This window comes from Cheilinus undulatus, linkage group 21 (genome assembly GCF_018320785.1).
Source record: "Cheilinus undulatus linkage group 21, ASM1832078v1, whole genome shotgun sequence".
In the NCBI taxonomy this organism is placed as follows: Eukaryota; Metazoa; Chordata; class Actinopteri; order Labriformes; family Labridae; genus Cheilinus; species Cheilinus undulatus.
The window spans coordinates 39,714,368-39,736,128 of NC_054885.1; the positions used below are offsets into that span (position 1 = coordinate 39,714,368).

Genomic DNA, 21,761 nt, shown 5'->3' on the forward strand with positions numbered 1-21,761 from the left:
GTGTGCATCCCTAGTTCAGAGACTAAACTTTCCTCCTGAATTAAAGAGAAGCAGATTTGTAGATGTCAGATATATGTATACACCAGACAGGAATTACAACTCAATTAGATTTTATTTCTTCAGTTTTGAAGACAAGGCCCCAAAGTCCTCGAATACCAGCAAGAACAGTGAGCATTCACAAAATACAAACAATAAAAAAAACACAATCAGCAGAGGACGAGACAGACATGCAGGATAAAACATTCAGACGTTACATTCAACCGTCTGACAGAGTAGAGGGTTTATATAGAGACAATTCAACCTCAATGTGAATCTGATGAGAAGATTGACCTGTAGTGCATTGTTTTCACTCAGGTGTCCTCTATAACCATCTCAGATTATTTACTTTCTTTAGCAAACTGAGACAAATATTCCTCTGGCCCTGCAAATTTGGGCAATTTTCCCAATAATGTGTATTGCATTGCTTTAAAAAAATCAGTCGAATCATTAGGCACCCTTTGGTGCGTCAGAAAGTTTTGTAGTCATGCAAATATTATTGACACACAAGATTTCTTCATAAATGTGCAGCAGTTTAAGAAAAAGACTCCATGTGCAAAGGCTTTAATCCTCTTTTTTTTTTTTTGATCAATGTTAGACCTGAGAATTTATCCAGGGTTAAACCAGGATTCCATTATTTGATCCTCCTCTTTGCTTTTGAACCTCCTAATTTCATCCTTTTAAAGCTTAATTCCTGTTGCAGTACTTTAGTAATATCATTTTATTGATGAATTAAAGGCACATTTCTTTATTTTACTTTACACATGCAGTGCATTTTATCTTTCATGTAAAACCTTAATAGCTTAATAAAGTCATACATTCTCCAGCTTTAGATGGTGTATCCTTAGATGGCATTGTGTAGTGGTTCTCAAACTGTGGGGCGCTACTCCCTGGGGGCCGTTGGGCAGGGGTGAATGACGGGGAAGATTGAGGTTAATCTGATTAAGAATAAACTTTTTTTTATAGTTTCACAGACCGCAGAGTGAGTAAAAATACAGTTTAAAAACAAACAGTTTAAGGAACAGTTAAAATCTTTTTTCACACTTTAATCCAAGAGTAAAAAAGGCAGCGCTTTTCGGTAAAAAGTCACTGTACTCTAAAGCAGGAGAAGCTAGTCCATTCCTCTCAGATTTAAGAGCAGTACATGGTGGATGCAGATTTTTTAGATCAGAGAACACACTACCATGATTTGGTACCAGATTTAGACAAGAGAGTAAATGCTTGGACTAAAAGTAAAGACTAAAACGTGAGGACTTTTTATGGACTAAAATAAGACTAAAACTGATAAGGGTAGAAATGACTAAAATGTGACTAACACTAAAATGCATTTCATTTAAAGACTAAAACTAAGACTAAAATTTAAAATAGCTGCCAAAATTAACACTGCTCCAAACCATTTCATTTTAATGGCAGCAAACAATCACTGTTGTCCTTGGTCAAACTGACCCTGACTGGTTGACTTCAAGCCGTCATTAGACCAGTTTTTACCTTTCACCTTGAAAAGTCTGGTCAGTACGCCTTACATGAAACACCTCGTTTCAGCCTCAATATTAGCAGAACATAGATTTGAGTTATAGTCATGATCCTAGCATCCCTGGGTCGTTTTGACCCACCTGGACCACAAAAGCTGTACACGATTATAAAACTCTAGGGATGCACTATAGTGGATTTTTGCAGATATCCGATATGCACAAAATCATTCTAGCCAATATTGATATCAATACTGATATTTAAATGTTACCTGAACCTTAAACTTCAGTCCTTTAAACCAGTGATTCCCAAACTGGAGTACGCAAAGTAACGTAGGGGGTACACGAAAAATAAAGATAAAAACGTGATTTTTCTTTCTGATTGATCTTGGAGAAGGAAATCTGTCCTGAATTGTCCAAGATTCTTATAGTAACATATGTTCAGTCAGACTCATTAAAGCTGTGGTGAGTTTGTACTTAACAGTTTCAAGTTTATAACTGAATATGTTCAACAAATGTAAATGGTGGGGAAAAAAAAACACTTTTTTGCAGAGTTTTGGGATCGTACTCAAGGCAGTAAAAATATGATAAGCAGGGTAGATGTCCAGAGCTTAATGCACTAACTCTCCTCTGTTCCCATTCAAAGGCTGTTCTTCACTTCTTGCCCCTATCTGGCATTTGCATATCATCTGTGTAACGTGACTACACCCTATACCCACGACCAAAAGTCCTCAGCCTTCTGATAGGTCCAAATGAGCTAAAAACAAGTTCAGAAACTCCACATCTAGCCTTTCCTTCCTCAGCAGCCCCTCTCTTTGGTTTGGAGTCATTATGGCTCACAGGCAGGATCCAGCCTGCTATCAGTGTGCGGCTATCAGCCCAGTATTAAAAGTCTCAGACAGCTGATCTGAGGGAGAGCATGGTTGTGCTGGTCCCTGGTTATCTCCTGGATTTACAGGTTTGGACTCAACATGAGTTGAACTTCTGTCTTCTTCCAGTGTAAAGTGGAGTGAAAGCTTTTGTGTTGGCATCTCGATTTTCACCTCCTCTTTCAAAGATCTTGTCTTTAGTCTGTGGTTATCTTCTCCTGCCACTGACCAGTTCTTCAGAAACATCTCTTTAAGTGTCTGAAGGGTTCACAGTACATCTGAGCACCTTCCTTTGGCTTCCCAATGCATGAGCATTTCCTCCTCCATCTTTGTTCTGGTCACATGACTCTTAAGGAAGCTTTTCCTGGCCACCTGTCCGTCACTTCCTCTTGTCCTTCTGTTTCTTGCTGGTCTTCGTCAGAGGACGTGGTGCCCCTTGTTGGCGTGATGCTACTGTGACACTACCACTGGACTCAAACTGAAGAAGGTACTCCATTGGATCCAGGGGCCTCCCTTCTTCGTCCCTCAATCTTGAAAAAATGTCTTGGTACAAAATGCCTAGCTGGCGCTTCATTTCCTGCAAGCTCCTCAGTGCTTCCTGTTTCTCTCGGAGCAGTCGTGAACGATAGCGCCTCAAACCTGCGACATCGCCCTTCAGTCCCAGCAGCACGTCCATTTTCCTCTTCCTGCAGTTCTGGGCTGCAATCTTGTTCTTACCACGCCGTCTTATGTCTCTGATGAGGGTTAGCTGCTCCTCGTTTAGTTTGTATTTGCTCAGCAGGTCGTTGAACTCATCCACAGGCAGGTTGACAATCAAGTCATTGGAGAAGGGGACTTTCAGGGCCCGTGCACGCCGTTCGTCTCGACTCCGCATTTCTTTGTCGGAGACGTGTCTGGAGGAAGATCCGTGGTAAGGCTTGGCGGTGTTGTGGCGCTGGATAGATTTGGGGTGTTTGGTGGGCATCTTTCCCAAAGATGGAGCTGAAGGGGTGGACCAGGGCTGGTTGTATGTGTGATCATGGCCGATGTGCTCCATCCAAGGAAAGCCGTTGAACATCTTGTGGTCACCGTGGTCAAAAGAGAATGGTTTCTTTACATCTTCGGGATATTCTCCTCCGACTGCCCCCATCTCTTCCTCGTCCAGCTCCTCCTGCTTTATAGTCACCCCAACCTCCATTTCTGAGTCAAATGACCCTTCACAAACCTCGCCGTCCTCATCCTCAGAGAAAGGACTTCTCACAGAAGAAGAAGAGGAGGAGGAGGAGGAATATGAAGAGGCCTCAGAGGCACATGGGGAAGCAGGGCTGTGACTGAAGTCCAGAGAAAGACCGGAGTCTGAATCTGCCTCGTCTTCATCATCTAGGAGAGTGGAACAAAGACAGGTCAAAGACAGGAATGTTCTACTGATGATCTTCAGAGAAGATTAACTGTTAATGGAGTCACATGTTTGATAAACTGTGCTGAAGAAGTAGCCTAGTCACCAACAAGGGGGGCTCTCTGGCCTGTTGATTACCTTGCTGATGTCCGCCTGGTTGATCATCTGTGACCGCCATGCTCAGGCCAGCGTGGTGTTCCTCCCCGTCAGCGTCTCCTCTGACCATTTCACGTCCAAGGTAACCTGCCTCTTCCAGCCCTGCCGCCATTTCAGGACTGAAACCTTCCTCCAGAGCCAGGTCCAACAATCTAATCTCATCCAGGATGGAAGCATCCTCCAAGAGGTCACCAAGTGGGCTAAGGAGACCATCGTCATCCTCAATGTTTCCCTCTTGGTCAAACAGGAAGACCGAGGACGAAGGACTCCTGACGTCTGGGGTGTCTTCTAGCCCTGGGGATGTGGTGAAACTGGACGGTGTCAAACTAGGAGAGTGAGGGTTATTAAAGCTTTGACGGTTTTCAGAGTAGGGGGAGTATGGTGAGCTTGATCTGCCTTCCAGGTCTAGAAGATCTTGCGTGAGCAGACTGAAGGTTCTTGAGTTGTCCTCTGCATTTAGTCTCCGGCTGAAGTCTTCTGAAGGATACCCTGTGAGCTGGTTGGTGTGTTGTGGAGGATTCAGTAAGTCATTCACGTTCGAGCTTTCCCAAGTTCCTCCTGTGTCCAAGGCTTGGTCGTCCAACTCGGCACTGGGGGTGAGAGACTCCAGCTGTGGATGGCTTAGATGTCCCATCAAACCTGGAGACAAAGAAAGAGGCAGTTTTAGCTAAACATCTCAAACTGTGGAACATGCAAGACCCATGAAATACAAGACTCCAGTCTTTTTTTTGGACTACAACAGGAAAAAGGAAGTTGTTATGGATCGTTAAGGATGTTTTTACCGTGTTGTGGAGGAATCCGACTTCCAGCATCCTGATTGTTTTCACAGATTTGCTGCAGAGCTTCAGACCTGACACCCTGATCAAATGAAGCCGCCATGTCCACATCTGTGGTCTATGGGAGAAAAAGAGTTGTTGTTCCATTTCTTAAATCTTATTTTTCCAGTTCTTTTCTCTTTACTGGCATCACTGCAGTCACCTCAGGCTCCATGATAGACAGCAGGTCCTGCCAGTGAAGCTCCAGGTCCACTGAGGGGTTTCCAGTGGGGCCGAGGAGGGGCTCTGTGTCCCCGGGCAGGTTCTCCAGGTCTGATCTTCTATCACCAACATCCTGAAACTAAGGAGAGACAGAAACATGAAGCATCAGTCAGGGTAGGAGAGGAATTCTACAGAACAGATAAAGAGAAGAGTAAAGGACGTACTTGTTCTTCTGTGAAGGGGAAAGTTTCCTGGAGGAGCCTCAGACACTCCTGGAGGGAGACGGAAGTCTGAGAATAGAGAGACAGGGGATAAGGCTCAAACCTGATTCAGTCATTCCAGCTATAAGGAAAAACATTGCTTATGATGTACATCTGGAAGAGTTTAAATATCTTTGATGAAGCTTCACAGGAGAATTTTTCTGTTGAACCTACTATGCAAAACTCTGCAAGTGCAACATCTGAGTTTTTAAATACTGCATGTTTGCACACACTGATTTAATCCTTCAACTCAGCACTGTTAGTAAATACTGCTTTGTCACACCTATTATTCTGTTATTTATATTTCAAGAGCAGCTTTAAGGCCACATTTTCACTGAGGATGAATGCAAAAAAAGTTCTGGTTTCATTGCAGCCCAAACATTTCCTTCATCAGCCTGAATCTGAGAAATGAGCTCATCTTAATCCACCAAAACCCTGCATTCATTATCATCTTACTTTCCTCCGTCAGCTGAAATGATCAATAGATTTAAAATCGGTGCAGAAATACAGAAATGTTTTACAGAGTGTGGGTCAGTGAGGCTGTTTCCAAGAAGTCGTCTGACTTTGAGAAACTCCTCTCTGGATCCTATCATAAATTACACAGCGCTCACCTCTGACATCTGATCTCTACTTTAGGGAAATTGAGGATTCTGCGCAATGGAATCATTTTCACATGGCAGCTGCTTTTCTCATAACACCAAAACTCAACATGTAAACACATGGATCCACCTGTCTACCCAACAAAACTCTGTTTAACATTAAATCAAAAGGATTCATTATTTCGCTCTGAGATAAGGCTGAACTATTTGGGAAAATAATCTAATTGTGATTTATTTTTGCTCAATATTGCAATTTAATATACAATTACTTTTAGGTTCCTTATCCCATAAAATTAGACTGAGGCTTGTGATGTTTCTGCGCTTTTCGATTCCACTAATCATTAAAATAAAAATCATTTTATCTTTTAAACACAAGACTAACGAGCAGTTTCAAAACTTCAATAGAAATGGAAATGAAAGTCTGCAGATGACATTTTCTGCAACTTTTAATAACTAACAAATGAAAAACTGCCCAGTATTTTGTGTTTATGACTTGTATTTTTATTTTGCTGTGGTATCAAACAGGGATTGATGTCTTTGGATCTTTACTGGAATCATATTGAAGTTTATCGTTCAGGTTTTGTGACAAGCAAAACAATTTAAAAAAATGTTTTTTTTACAGGATAAAACAACAACCAGGTTTATATCCTGCATTTCAGCTAAAAAAAATATTTGTACATGTTGTTTGGCTCACATCGCTCTGCCCTACTTTATAACCCAACAGTTGAGGCTGTGCAGATTTTAATGTTATGAAATATAAAAAATAAAACTCCAAAAATAATGTCACAGTAAGTTCCCATGTCTGCTCTAGCGCGGGTTTCCTGGGGTTTTGATGCATCAGCGGTGATTTCTGATCCATACTTCCTCCTCCCTCCGTCACACATGGCCTCATGTATGTAACATGTCAGAAAACACACCCTAACAGTCACACACACCCCGGGGTGCAGCTATTTAAGTGTGTCACAACACACTCTGTTCTGCTGAGCCGGCAGCTGTCCAGCGTTTAAAGATGAAGCATGGAGCTCTGATTCCAAGCGTGACAGATGCTCCGATTGCTGCACAAGTTTACACACGGCATAGCTGCACTCATGTTCTACTTACTGCTCTGTTTCATACAAATATGAGAGTTTTCAGCACTTCATCACAGCAAAGGAGGAGGAAAGATGAATCCATGCTCTCATTTAGAGGAAGATTTCACACCCCAGCCTTTCTAGTTCATTTCACTATGAGATAAAATATTTAGATCTACCTCCTCATCTCATTCTCAAGGTTCCTGTTCATCAGTAAGGGATGCACTTGAGCCCCAGAAGCTTGACCTTTGACCTCTAAATCTAAACAGTTTATCAGGGTGGACATTTGTGCAAAGTTTGAAGAAAATCCCTCAGAGTGTTTTTGCGGGATCACATCCACAAGGACAGCTTGAATGGACAGAGACGTTCAACACTAACACTGTCAGCGGTGCAGCGGCCTCAGCTGAATTTTTCTGTCTCTTACCTGGTCCCCTTCATTCTGCATTAGCTCTCTGCTGTCAGCTCGGCTGTAGGATCCTCCTCGTCCTCCGTCTGTCCTCCTGAAGTGCCTCGCCACATCTTCCTCCTCCTCATCTCCATCAGCGCTGTGATAGAGGACGTGATCCTGGAGACAAAAGCAACGAATAATGTCAGAGGAGCTACTAACCCGGTGTTTCTCCCTCATCTTTAGTAATATTTTCTCTTTTTTGGGAATATAGTGTCCATCTTTATTTGGACTCTGTGACTTTTACAGTGACTAAACAAATGCAGAGAGGTTTAGTGGAGAGGTTAGGTGTAACAAAGCTAAACGCTGCAGTATCACAGCCCGACAGTAACGTGTTATTTATGTAGACAACATAAAGGCGTCTGTTTCACCCAGAGACAGACAGCAAGGCTCAGAATAACTTTAACCTTCTCCTGACCGACTGAAGGCTTAAAGACGAACCCAGAGACCGTCAGCAGCTGGTCAACAACGACATGAATGTGGATTTTAACATGTGGGACGTCTGTGCAGAAAGGTCTTAGGTAAATACAACAGAGACGATGAAAACCAGTGTTTTTTAACAACACAAAGCTATCACTAATCTTTCATTAATAAACACACCAGAGTCATGTCATCCATGTACGCCCTGAGAGGAGGAAGGTGTATCCCATCCTGCTGTCTCTCGCTCTAACGATGACTTCCACCGCCACTTAAAAAGCTGGAGGGGAAAGAGAGCGCCCTGCCATAATACCCGCCTCTAGTCCTCTCCATTCTGTTGTGAGATTTGCCGTACTAATACCTCTGAAAGATGTTTTCACTGAATTCATCGAGACCTCTGGCACTCTAAACCAGATAAGACTATGAGGTTCTGACCCAAACACATGCTAGATCTAGGCATCTAGATCAGGGGTGTCAAACTCAAGGCCCGGGGGCCAAATCTGGCCTGTGGTACAGTTACACCCAGCCTGCATGATCTTATCATATTTGTTATTATAACTGACCCAAAAATATGAGGTCTGCAGATTTCCTCCAATATAAACCTAACCATGATGATATCAAATATCCTTAAATAAAAAAAAAGGTGAAAAAATAAAGAGTAAACATAATTAGACAAAAAGAAATTAGCAAAAAGAAATTCATTTGTGTTTTCATTTTATATTTTCAATTTTGCATTGCAGAATTATGACTTCAATCTACTATTTTGACTTTTATTTCCTATTTTGAACTTTAACATTTAATATTTTGACTTTTATCTCATATTTTAACCTTTTCAGCTTATAATTTTGACTTTATCTCATTATTTTAGCTTTGTCAATCTATAATTTTGACTATTTATCTCATATTTTGACCTTTTCAATTTATTATTTCAAACTTTATCTCATATTTTGACATTTTAGATGCACCATTTTAACTTGTAAGTCAAGTTTTTGCCATAAAAACATGACTATGACTTTCTTTTTTATATATTTGACTTTTAAAAGAATTGTTTTAACATCAAATCTTACGTTTGCCCTTTCGAACTAATACATTTGACTTTTTATTTCAGATTTAATGCCTTCTAACTTGTCATTTTTGCTTTTTAAATCTCATAATCATTTATCATCAGTGCTAATTTTCCCCCAGTAATTTATTACTGGTGAAGATGAGGTTGACAGTTTGGTTAAATGTGGACCCTGTTAGGCCCTCAGGTTAGACCTTAATTCAGAATCTGGCCCCCTCTGTGATTGAGTTTGTCACCCCTGATCTAGATGACCACAGTGCCATGATACTAAAGAAAATCTTCCCCTCCACATTCAAGAGTGAGATGGTACGGCACTGGCTCAGATCAGAGGACTCCTTCTCCTTGGGAATCCAGAGATTCTCTCTGACAGCTGGTGTTCGTTCACTGGAAATTAAAAGCTAAGAAAAAGTTTGACATCCAGAAAATTCCTTGCCAATTTGCATACTCCTAAAGCAAGCAATAAAGTCCTAATATTTCCTCTGCAGGAAAAGACAACAACCATTATGACTCTGTGTGTCTGTGGCCATAAATACACAGTGAGGTCTCTGGGCAGATCGCCTGGGGTGAAAAGGCCCAGACAAAAGAAATGCCACCAAGCTTGACCCTGACTAACAACCCCCCCCCCGGCTCCAGTTTTAACACTGGAGGATGTTCCGAGTGGTGAAATTAATGCCGTTTGGTTTTGTGCCCTTACTGATCAGTCCAGTAGCCATTGGCGGACGTCCCTATCTTGTAGGAGGGATTTATTTATTTCTCTAAACAGGTGTAAAACATCAGGAGGCTCAGGTAAATAAGAAATGTCCAACCAATATGTCAAAAAGTCGAAATCATAATAAAATAGAGCTGCAGGATTTCCTTTCTTTGTTCCTCGGATACTGTAAGGAAGACTCAGTGAGCTCCGATGTTTGTCTGTTTACCCACAAGCCCCTGCTTCTTTGTGCGTGTGCAGTAAACAGCAGGGATTGCAAAACTAAGCGATGTAAATGTGTGTCAACATGCCGGTGATCGGGTTTCAAAACAAGCCTGTCGGTCACAAGGCCAGCGAGCTAATAAAGTGTTTAGAGCCTGTGAGTGTTTGGAGGTGTGTGTTCCTAAGTGTGTGTTTTTGTGTACGTTTGCCATCTGATCCATGCAGAGAATCTGAAAACACCCCTATAGTGACTTCAGAGGAGGACGGCTCAGCGTGTGCTCAGATCTCTGTGTGCTGTATCCAGTGTATACCATCATCAGTGTGTGTGTTAATGTGTGTGTTTGTGTCCGCCTGACTGTGGAAAGAAGTGAAGGGTCTCCTGATAAGTGGTTATAAAAATAAAAGCCAGGTATATGTGCCATAGAGCAGTGTTTCCCAACCATTTTTCCTTGGAGCCCCCCCTACATGTACCTAAGAAAATCAGAGCCCCCCCAGGACCCAAGAGAGAAGAGAAAGTGACACACTGCCACCAAATACTAACATAGGTTTTAATTTTTTCACTGATAGAACACTGAAGAAGACCTAGGCATGCTTTTCTTATCAGAAGACCTGAGTATAAACTACTTAATATCTGCTTTATCATGGTTTTAGTCAATATTTGCAAATATTGACTAAAACACAATTAAAAGAAAGTTTGATAAACTTTATCAGACGTCTGTTTCTTTGGCTCAGCTTTCAGGACGTGACCTCTAACATCAATGTGAAAGCAAAACAGTCATAGTTCCCCTAAATCCACTCCAAAAAGCCCCTGAAAAACACAGATTTTAAAGCGAAAATGCTTCAAACTGGGAGGTTTCCAGACTTAATCAGCATGTACATTTTAAAGGTGCAGTGCGTAATATTTAGCCTGATAGCGTTTAGAGGAACAAACTTGGAAAACTGCACCATAATATATGTAAATGTGCCTCAGTCAGTAAATGACTAAAGACAATCTTCTGCATTCAGGGGATTAAACACTAAAAATAAACCTCCTTTTACTTATACACAGGGAGGGCCCCCTCTACAGAGTCCACCATCTTGGATTTTTGCATTTTGCCTGTTTCTACTGTACTACAAAAGGGAGCAAATCACATAAACCTGTATATTTGAATACCAGAAAAGTGCCACAGTCACAGTCAGGAGTGAGCATTTCATCCATCCATCCATTTTCTATATCGCTTATCCCATGGGGGGTCACGGACAAGAGGCGGGGTACACCCTGGACTGATCGCCTGTCATTCACAGGGCTGACATATAGAGACAAGACAACCAGGCACACCCACACTCACAGCTACGGGCAATTAAGAGTTCCCAGTTAACCTAACAAGCATGTTTTTGGTGGTGGGAGGAAGCCGGAGAACATGCAAACTCCACACACAAAGGTCCTGACCAGGAAGCGAACCAGGGACTTTCTTGCTGTGAGGCAACAGTGATAACCCCTGCACCACCGTGCAGCACGTGGGCGTTTCAATATGTTGCTGATATTCCCATATTTCACACACTGCACCTCGCAATCTCTGTTTAAATGGGCAGCTTTGGTGCTCATCGCAGCAAAATGCAAACACAAATGCTGATACAGCTAAAGTCACACAGAATTCAAGCTGGCTTAAGCTATTTTTCAATGCAATGGACAGAGTATTTACTGGTTATTTTATTTTAATATACTTGCATTTCTATTTTTCTTACAAATGTATTTATTTATATTAAAAACAGCATTACAGAAAAAATAAAAGTCTAATTTCTTGCCAAGAACTAAAGTTATTAATCAAATATTAGCATGGAAATTTTACTGTTTGTAATGTTTCATGGATGATTTTCTCGTGTTTAGCAGGAGTTTACAGTTGACTAATATTTGAAATTAACCCACAGGCCGCAGTAACTGAGGAGGAGGGCCAACAGCTGCCCACCCGTGGTTTAAGGTGCAATTCTCTGCAACCATAGCCGCATCCTCCAGCACCTGCTCCAACAACCAAACCAAACCAACCACCAGACTACTACTTCTTTTAAAATGGATTAAAATCATTCTATGTGGATTAGTTAAGTCTTTTTTTAACAGTGAGAAGGTTCTGCTCAGTCTGTAACTGTACTTCTATAATAAGGAGGTTGTTATTGTGGTTATTAAGGGTTAATTTTAAACCCTACTCACTTAGTCATTAGGTAAATTGGTGTGTAATTCTTGATAATGTACCACGAGACAGAAACTGATACGGGACAGGAAATGACTCCTGTTACACACCATCCAAGTGTGACTGAGCACATGGAGGGCTGGACATGTAAACTAATATATCTGCTGCTATTTACATGCAGAACCATCTGTTTGTTGGCGCGGGTCGCTGTGTTAGACCCTGAGAGTGTGGGGAGACTCCAGGATTTCTATGGTGGAGAGCTCTATTACATTTAAATATCATATGTTTTTATTTTATTCTAACTTAAAAGGGGCTAAAAAAGCTGCTGTGATTTAGCATGGAAACCATTAACATGCATAAATGTACATTTTGGGCATTTGAATCCTTTCCCTAAAGGCTGCCAACTAAGGCCCGCTATATGGCAAAAACTGAGGGTATAAGCTCCCAACATCCCCAGCTTCACCAACATTCCATCCTCTCCCTTTATAGTTGATGTCATCTTTAAGGTCATAAACATTCCTTGCCTTTTGCATACAGGCCAGTCTAGGCCACCATTGTCATTCCAGTCTAACCAGAACTCTATGAGATTTATAGTCTTAGTAGTATGTGAGTGTGTTAGCTCTCAGCTGGTGGCTAATCTGCCTCCATGCATCTTCATCAGGGTATCAGAGAGCTACAGATTTGCTGCAGAACTTTAAATTGGACTTAGACTTTTAGTTGACCTGACACGCTGACCTCCTTCCTCTTTTTCATTCCCCAGTAACTTCATTCCTACTCGCCATAATTCCTGCTGAACAGCTCCAGTCTGTGGGAAATATTTCTGATAAACTCGGTGAACTGAAGCCTCGGGGCCAACAGTTGCTCCTACACTTATTTTAGACGCTCCAGTGTACATGATGTACTCCAGATTATTTTCAGATTCAACATGTCTGTAACTGCAGTGAAGGATCTGACGGCCTTTCACAATCAGAGCGCGAGTCTGTCCCTGCACCAGGGCATACATGAGCCTCAGACAGGCCAGGGCCTGAGCAGACACATCCGTGGTGTTTCCATTAATAAACACGACTCGCTGCTAAAGAGGCTGCAGACAACAACAACAACTCATCTGACCCATTGTTATTGGCCAACAGGGGAACTCTAGCTGAGAAGGAGAGCAGGTTAACACCCCTATAAGTACATTTAATCTGACATTCTGCTATGTTTAGACCTGGTGCAAAGTAGTCTCACAATTAGTCACTGGTTCATCAGTATTCTTGGCTACCATTACACCCTGAAGACAAAAGAACACTCAGAGAAAAGGTTATAGAAAAGGCTAAGTCAGAGGATGGAGACAAAACCATTTCCAAGTCTCTGAACATCCCCCAGAGTTCAGTTAAATCCATCATGAAGAAATGAAGGAATATGTCACATGTGTAAATCTGCCTAGATCAGACCGTCCTCACAAACTGAGTGGGCGTGCAAGAAGGAGACTAGTGAGAGAGGATACCAAGTCACCTATGACTACTCTGAAGGAGCTCCAAGCTTCAGCAGCTGAGATGGAGAGACTCTGCAGACAACAACTGTTGGCCGGGTTCTTCACCAGTCAGAGCTTTATGGGAGAGTGGCAAAGAGAAAGACACTGTTGAAGAAAACTCAGATTCAATCTGGACTAGAGTTCACCAGAAGGACTGTGGGAGACTCCATGGTCAAGAGGAAGAAAGTTCTTTGGTCTGATGAGACCAGAATGGAGCTTTTTGACCATCAGACAAGACCACAAAGGCACCATCCCCACTGTGGAGCATGGTGGTGACAGCATCATGCTGTGGGGATGCTTCTCAACAAGCAAGACAATGATCTGAAGCAGACAGAGAAAGCTACACAAAAATGGTTTAAAGACAACAAGGCATGTTCTGGAGCGGTCGAGTCAAAGCCAAGATCTCAATCCAAGAGAGGATTTATGACTGGACTTTACGCAGTCACTTATTCTACATGACAGATTTTTATCTAATTGACATGAGTTTGTAATTTTTTGTCTTAAAAGCCAAATTATATAGACCACAATTTATTTGCAAAATCAAACATCCAAGAGGGTCAATACTTTGTACTCTATATTAGGACAGTTAATAGACTAGAGCAATGGTTCTTAACTGGTGGGTCGGGACCCAAAAGTGGGTCACGGAGCAATTTTCAGTGGGTCGCAACTAGGTATCTGAACAAAATGGAGGCAGAAGTTCTGAAGTTCTTATTGGACATGCATCAATACCTTTTATTTGACCTTATTTTACTGTGAAATTGGGTAAATTTAAATGTTTGATCAATATTTGAATTAATCTCCTTTTCTCACAATAAATGGCTACTTTTCCCATGATAATGAAATAATTTTACAAGTTCTCTGGAAAATTGGCCAAAAATTGACACATAATGATGGGTACAGAGGGTATAAAATTAGTCAGTTTTATCCCTTTTCTATTTTAAATCAGGTGTTTTGATCCAATCATGCTCCAAACTGCAACATATTCAACTACCTAACAGGTGTTGTTGAAAATGTTTTGGAAACTTGGGTCACGATCTGTCCTAACACAGACTGGTGGGTCATGAGGTCGGACCAGTTGAGAACCACAGGACTACAGAATCAGATTCATGTTTGAGAGTTTGAGGCAGGTTTGAAGAAGAAGCTGGAACTGTCTCTTGAGTTTTGCAACAATAATGACTCCATACAGCGAGGTCTGAGCTGCAGGGAGTTCCTGTTCGCCTCCTGCTGTGAACGTTTTTTCCTCTTTTTCTAAACACAAAAGAGATTAAAAATATAAAAAAGGGTACTCTCTCTTTTAAAGATGTGTTCTCCACAGCAGGGAGTATTTTTAGCCCATTTCTGCTCTTCTGGTTGTATTGCTTCAGTTTTCTGGGCGCGGTCATCAGTGCTGAGGTTTCCTTTTGTGACTCATCGAACTCTGACTCATTTTATCACACGCTGTCATGCACAGTGTTAGAGACAGTCAAAACAAGAGCAGCACTACTGTCCACATCACAGCCTTATTTAACTGACCTATAAATAGATTTTTAAACTTTCTCTAAGTTTATAGATCTGAAAACTTCTGCTATCTGACTTTTAGTCCTCGTCTAAGGGGTCTGACTTTACCTGCTCCTGTTCAGCTGTGGAAACCAACATGATTTACATTTTAGAAGCAGGTTTTTAAAGTTCAGTATCAGTTTTAGTTTCAGAAAACTTGTGAAAATAATCCAAACTTCAGGATGCATTTTCATAATTAATCTGCATTTCAGTTGAGAGAAATACTCTTAAAACGAGCTGAAGATGGAATATTTTAGCCACAGTTTTAACCCTAAAAAAAGACTTTAGACAAACTTTTCAAAGAATCAAAGCTTCCGTCAGCAGAAGTTTTAGGAGATCTAATGACAAGCTAACCTGACACACCAGACAGGCTGTTTCATAAATCTTATTTCACATCTAAACTGCTATCAGTGCGTCAGCAGCAGCAGCAGCCATTGTTTACCAGCTAAAGCTAAGCCACGCCTACAACTGTCTGCCTCGTTTTCCTCAAACAACGCTGACTGGTCACTTTCAGACCAAAGCTTTGCAAGTCCAAACCTCCAAAAGGGAGCTTTTAAGGCAGGGCTGTCAGACTCAATCACAGCAGGGGCTGGATTCAGGGTTCAGGTCTAACCTGAGGGCCTGACAGGGTCACTATTTAACCATAAACTGTCACCAGTAATAAAATATGAAAAAAAAAAACCCAGCACTGTTGATAAATCATTTGGAAATTCAAAAAAGTTAAAATGTTAAGTACAAAGGCTCAAATCTGAGATAAAAAATACCAATTTATTAGTTCAAAAAAATCAGAACATGATATTAAAAATAGAAAAATAATGTTTTTAAAGAGCAAATATGAGGAGAAAGTGGAAATTATATGTTTGAAAGGTCAAAATATGAGATCAATTTTGAAATCATGAGTTAAAAAGTCAAAATATGACTTAAAATTTTAAATTGTGAGCCTGATATGTCAAAATATGGGATTAAATAGTCAAAAATTAGGAGTTGAAAATGTCAAAATATGAGCTAGAATTCAAAATGATGACTTAAAAAGTTAAAAATGTGACTTAAATTCAAAATTGGGAGTGTAAAAGGTCAAATTATGATATGAAAAGTAAAAATTATTCATTTAAAATGTCAAGATATGAGAAAATAAATTGAAATCATGTTTTTAAAAGTCAAAATATGGGACTAAAAGCCAAAGTAGGGAGTTGAAAAGGTCAAAATATGACTCAAAGTTTAAAATTGGGAATCTAATAGAAATGTGAACTATAAAGTCCAAATTATGAGTTGAAAAGGTCAAAGTATGAAATCAAAATTCAAAATCATAAGTTTGAGTCGTAATTTTGAAGAAATTGAAAATATGAAATAAAACACAAATTAATTTCTTTCCCCACATTCTTGACTTTTTATGAAATTTTTCTTACTCTTTCCTTTTTTTTTCCAGATTTTTAGCTTTACAAGGATATTTTAAATCATCAAGTAGAAGTTTACATTTTTATACTGGAGGAAATCTGCAGACCTCATACTGGTGGGACAGTTAGAATACAAATATGAGATGATCTTGCAGGCCGGATGTAATTGTTCCACAGGCCGGATTTGGCCCCCGGGCCTTGAGTTTGACACCTGTGTTTTAAGGTGTAAAATTAAGTCCCTGGAACCTTCATTTGACACTGATTCCTGCAGCAAAAATGCACCAAGTACCTCCTAAAGTTCCTAGTTCCTGCAGAGAATTTGAAGCTTTAAACCTAAATCGTTTAGTTCTGTGATTTTTCTGAAAGCTGAGAGACAACACTGACCTTTGACATTTGGTCTATCCTAAGAACCACATTGTAGGGGTTTGCTGCACGACTATCAGAGTCCAGTTAAAGGGCTTCAGCTCCCTTTGGAAGGAACGTGTGGACCAGAAAGCTACGGAAATAATGAACCACATACTATTGTCTGATTTTTTTCTCATGCCCTCTGGATGGCGCCTAGAGAAAAATAAACAGATACTCAAACACCTTTAATCCTTCAGCTGTGTTTTCAACCATCCTGGGTCGATCTGCTTTACTTTTTTCTGAACACACCCTTAATCTGAGGCACGAAGGGTTAGTCCTGGTGTTCGGAGGAGAGAATTAGGACAAACAGGTTTGTTTAGAGGATGTTTACGAGCTTTAAGACGATAACCTCACAGATATGACTCGGACAAAGGTCAGCAGATATTTCTGAGCTGAACTCTCACGCCTGAGCTGATCTGTGGAGATATATTCTTGTATATTTTCTAGAAAACCTGAACAATCTTCCAATGTTTCACCTCATGATTAATGCAGATATCTAAGGTGATACAGACAATACGGCATATCGTCTTAGCCGGTAGTTTCCATGTCGTTTGCTGATGACAAACACAGAGAAACAGTCATACCTCTTCCTCGTCCTCCTCTTCCTCATGCAGAGGGATGACTCCAGGTCTGGGATCAACAGGTGGAGCAGGTCTGTGCCTTGGCTGGTCTGGACGACCCACAGGAAGAGGATCGGACTCCCGTTGGACCAGCCATGTCTCCAGCTCAGTCCGAGGAACCTGCAGAGGAACGAATAAAACACCTCTAAATTCAGAGTGAAACCCCTGAGGGTAAACCTTACAAAGCAGAATGAAAACACCTGTTTATACAGCGGAGCATGTGCGGCCTGGTTGTTATTAATAAAGGTGGAAACAGATGTTTTTACCTGCAGTCTGTCCAGAGAGCAAACGAACCCCAGCAGCCTCCGAGTCGTGAAGAAGCCGTCCAGGTCCACACTCTTTGGGTGGAGGTCCTGGCCGTCCTCCAGGCGGTTCCTCAGGTTGTGGAACTGCGTCTGCGTCAGCGCCGAGGTCGGTCCGAGGATCATCTCGTGCCAGGAGGAAGGCAGGTAGGGCTCCAGTCCCACGTCCACCATCATCCCACACAGGCTGAGCAGGATGGCCATCTGGATCAGACCCTCAGAGAAGTATTTCTTCAAGTACAGCATGGTTTTTAATGTGACAGGAGCGTCAAAGACCGCCAAAGAGAGGTGCGTCTGTCTGCTGACCCCCCTATGGGAGGAGAGGAGCTGAAAGATAACAACCCCCCTCCTTCTGGGACCAAAAAGTTCCTTAAAATATGTCCTTTACTTGGGTTTGGTAAAAGAAACTGTACAAGTCCTCACTGTCCAGGGTCTAGGTCTTCTTGAAGGAGTTCTTATTTCTTCAGGGCTGAATTTAAATGAAGTAAAAGTAAAAAAAAAACAGGAGGAAACAGTGGTGAATCTTCAGTTTTCTTACAGGCTCTTCATGGAAACTTCTGGACTGTTTCTTCCTGTGAAAAAAGAGCAGAAACTTCAGAGAGGAAGACCAACATCACCACCGGTTATTAAGCTGAAGCTGGTTGGCTCAGCCCGGCACAGAAGCTTGAGGAGGGGGGGCTGAGCCTTTTTACTTTCACTTCTGTTACTAAACACAGCTCTCAGTTTAAACCCATCAGGTTCTCCTACAGGGACTTCTTCAGCTGATTCTGTCAGTAAAACAAAGCTTCCTCATCTCTCCTCGTCTGTCAGAGCCGTGACTGCAGAGAGGAGGCAGCTGACCGTTAGTGAGAGGAGATAAGAAACACAGCCGGCCTCTGCAAACGCGTTCACTCTGACCTACTTCTAGAAGAGTCTAGAAAGGCCCGGGTAAGCACCTGCCTTCCTGCTGCCACATGATGTAATGACAGAGTTTGCCTGGAAAAACCCTCCGAGTCTCCTCCTCTGACACACTCAGGGTTTGTTTTCATGCCGTGGTAACGCAGGGAACACATGACTGTACCGGCACGCCTCACTGCTCCGACTAAAGACAATCCACCTTAAAGACAATACCACCTTAAAGAGGGATATAACCTGAACCCAGTGCACTGGTCTAGTCAGGTTCTAACCTGTTCTGTGTCAGTGTTAATTTTGTCGACTAAAACTATGAGTAAAAATGTTCCTTTTTTTCCATGACAAAACTAGACCAACAAAAATAGATCTGATGACTAAAACTGACAAAAACTAAGTCTAGTTTTCATCAAAATGACTAAAACTAGGTGTAAATGTAATTTAGTTTTTTAATCAGACATTCAAAATGTGTGATATTTCTCCACTGTGGGTAAATCTGTCAAAAAAAACAAAAAACAATGCAGCTGTATCTATTCTGCCTCTCAGCTGTAGAAAGCAGGGACCCCAGGTTTGGAAGAGTGCAGAGAACACACTACCATGATTTGGTACCAGATTTAGGCAAGAAAATAAATGCTTAGACTAAAAGCAAAGACTACAATGTGATAACTTTTTATGGACTAAAACTAAGAGGGTAGAAATGACTAAAATGTGACTAAAACTAAATTGCATTTCATTTAAAGACTAAAACTAAGACTAAAATTGAAAGTAGCAGCCAAAATTAACACTGTTCTGTGTAATCTGGGGTAAATCAGGGTCTGACGCTGCACACAAGTCCATTCTTAAGGTCAACTTTAACTCATTTTACCTGGTTTTAATATATTCTACTGGTCTTTTATCATTTTATCTCGCATACATTTCCCAAAAGGAGGGAGAAAAGCTGTTCAAAGTGGCCTTCCTGGTGAAATTCAAAGATCCAGATTACATTGGGTGGATCCATCTCTCTGATTTGCTGGTTCCCAGTCAGAGAATGATCAGACCAATCAGAATCATTAGATGAGAAGGAGGCGGGGCTACAGGCATGGTTTAGTTAAAGTGGCTGAATGCCTGTAAACAATGGCGGCTGGTGAAGAGATTAGCGTGGGTGCAGCTACAGCAGCAAAAAGATGAAGTGCTCTTCTCCTGACCGCCTCAGAGTTGAATTCACCGACTGGCTCCACTGATCGTTAACAATCCTGCACCGACATGAAAACAGCTGACTGTAGAGCTAACGTTAAGTAGTTTACTGCTCAGTCACTGCTCAGCATTTTGTTGCTCTGATTGGCCCAAAATAAATGTTCATTTAGTTACTCAGCGTTTTATTTTGAAAGGTTCCACCCTTCCTACACACCTCCTATTTGGTGTTGTCTAGATGCATGTGACTCAGATGAACAGGCTTTCAGGTGTGGCACGTTATGCATAAACAGATATTAGTAACATTCAAATCAAATCTAATAATCATGTCTGAGAGAATGCTGCAGACATGGGCGCAGATTACCCGGGCCAACAGTAGGGAGAAACCTGCAATGAAAAGTGTGTTTTTATTTTTTCTTCGTAATTAGTGACGTTGAAACAAAAGCAACTGAATGAATTGGTCATCGGACTGAAATTTGTACTACATAGAGCAGGAGTCATCGGGTACATTTTCACGAGGGCCAGATTACGTCTCTGCAGAAACTCTGGGGGCCGGACTTTCAAATACACAAAAATCAAGTTTGAAATTTTTGCCACATTTTAACCCCTTTTTTGCACTTTTCTTGCCAATTATTGCCCCTGTGTGCTAATTAGGGCTGAACAATGTGGGAAAATAATCTAATTGTGATATTTTTTTCCAATATTGCAATTGCGATTTGATATGCGACTATTTCTTGAGTTCCTCATCTTGTGTATTTTCCAACAAACACGAGCCATAAATAATTCTATACCAATACAATATTATTCTAAATTAGGGATCAAGTATTTAACTATTTCACTATTAATTGTTTTTGGGACGCATTTAACAACTGCAGACATTTAAAGCCAACAACATCTTCTTTTACTGCTTTTCTGGATTAAATGATCTTCTAGGGGGCCGGACAGGAAGCTTTAGGGGGGCAGATATGGCCCCCGGGCCACCAGTTGATGATCAGTGACACAGAGTGAAATAAAATACTGGAGGCCCTGCTTCTCCCTTTAAAAAAGTCCAAATGGTGTAGACCAGCGCTGTGAAATAATGCAAGTAAAATTAATTTAACCACAGTAAAAAATATTGCTCATACATTGGAAGTTAAGGTTCAGAAATGCATTTAAATGCATGGATGTTTGTAAAAATGGTGCAGCATTTGCTGCTTGGCTGGCTGGTTAAGGGGGCCCTGTGTAATATTCTCTCTGGGGGCCCAAAATCCCTGGCTGCTGCAAAAGTGACCTCTAAATGAACAAAATTTACTCATTTGCTCTAAATGTAAGGAGTTCTGACATGTTCAGGCACACAGGCTTTGTTTTTACGTTCATCACTTTACTGTTTCTGTGACCAGATCTTTAAAAACATCTGCATGCTTCATTACCTGAGTTAAATTATCTCTTTGTGTTCCTAATCGGTGTTCTCTTTAATTATGCATGCATTGTAGAATAAGAACAGCAGACCTTCAGCTTATTTTTGGGAGTATATCCGGTATTTTTCACAAATCCAAGAACTTCGATCGCCTCAACATTTGAAAGATAATGAACAGTAGGTCCCTCTCTGGTTAAGTAGAGGAGTACCATGAATTCAAACTACGACAATCTTCTGTAAGTGCACCGACAGCTTGGTTTAGTCTAGTCCGGTCATCCTAACATGATCCGGGTTTATTTCCGCCCAAACATGCAGCTGAACTTTTCCAGGAGATCAACAGGTTACACAATATTTTCATCAGCAGTACTCACTGATCTCAACCCTTTAGCACAATAATGAGACACAAACATTACACAACCTCTTCACTATCACTCAGAAATAAAGAAACAGGCAAAGAGAAGTGAAAGTAAAAGTGTAAAAACGCAGAAAATCCCTGAGAGCGGCTGTTTTAGAGACATTACGGTATCTTTCAGGAGTCTACGGTAGTTCAACAGAGATTTAAGTGAATCTTAAAGTTTCTTACCGTGGTCTAAGTAAATGTTCTCAGTGTGTCCCTCCCGGCTTCTGTTTCTGTTCTGCTCACACCGCGAGGGAGGAGCCTATTTAAAGACATACGACGTCATGACGTCACACACTCCGCCCTGGAAAGAGCGCTGTTTATGTGAG

The 21,761-nt window shown here is 41.3% G+C and overlaps 1 protein-coding gene across 1 annotated transcript; it reads right to left on the reverse strand.

The window, feature by feature from the left end:
• Nucleotides 1-1,323: 1,323 nt before the first annotated feature.
• On the reverse strand, nt 1,324-21,686 carry nfe2l1a (nuclear factor, erythroid 2-like 1a). The gene is made up of 9 exons (XM_041817580.1): nt 21,619-21,686; nt 17,546-18,153; nt 17,244-17,399; nt 7,236-7,376; nt 5,107-5,172; nt 4,884-5,021; nt 4,688-4,799; nt 3,888-4,544; nt 1,324-3,733 (listed from the first exon to the last, which is right to left on the reverse strand). Exons 2-9 carry the CDS (start codon nt 17,825-17,827, stop codon nt 2,754-2,756), a joined length of 2,532 nt encoding a protein of 843 aa, XP_041673514.1. The 5' UTR covers nt 17,828-18,153; nt 21,619-21,686; the 3' UTR covers nt 1,324-2,753.
• Nucleotides 21,687-21,761: the final 75 nt, after the last annotated feature.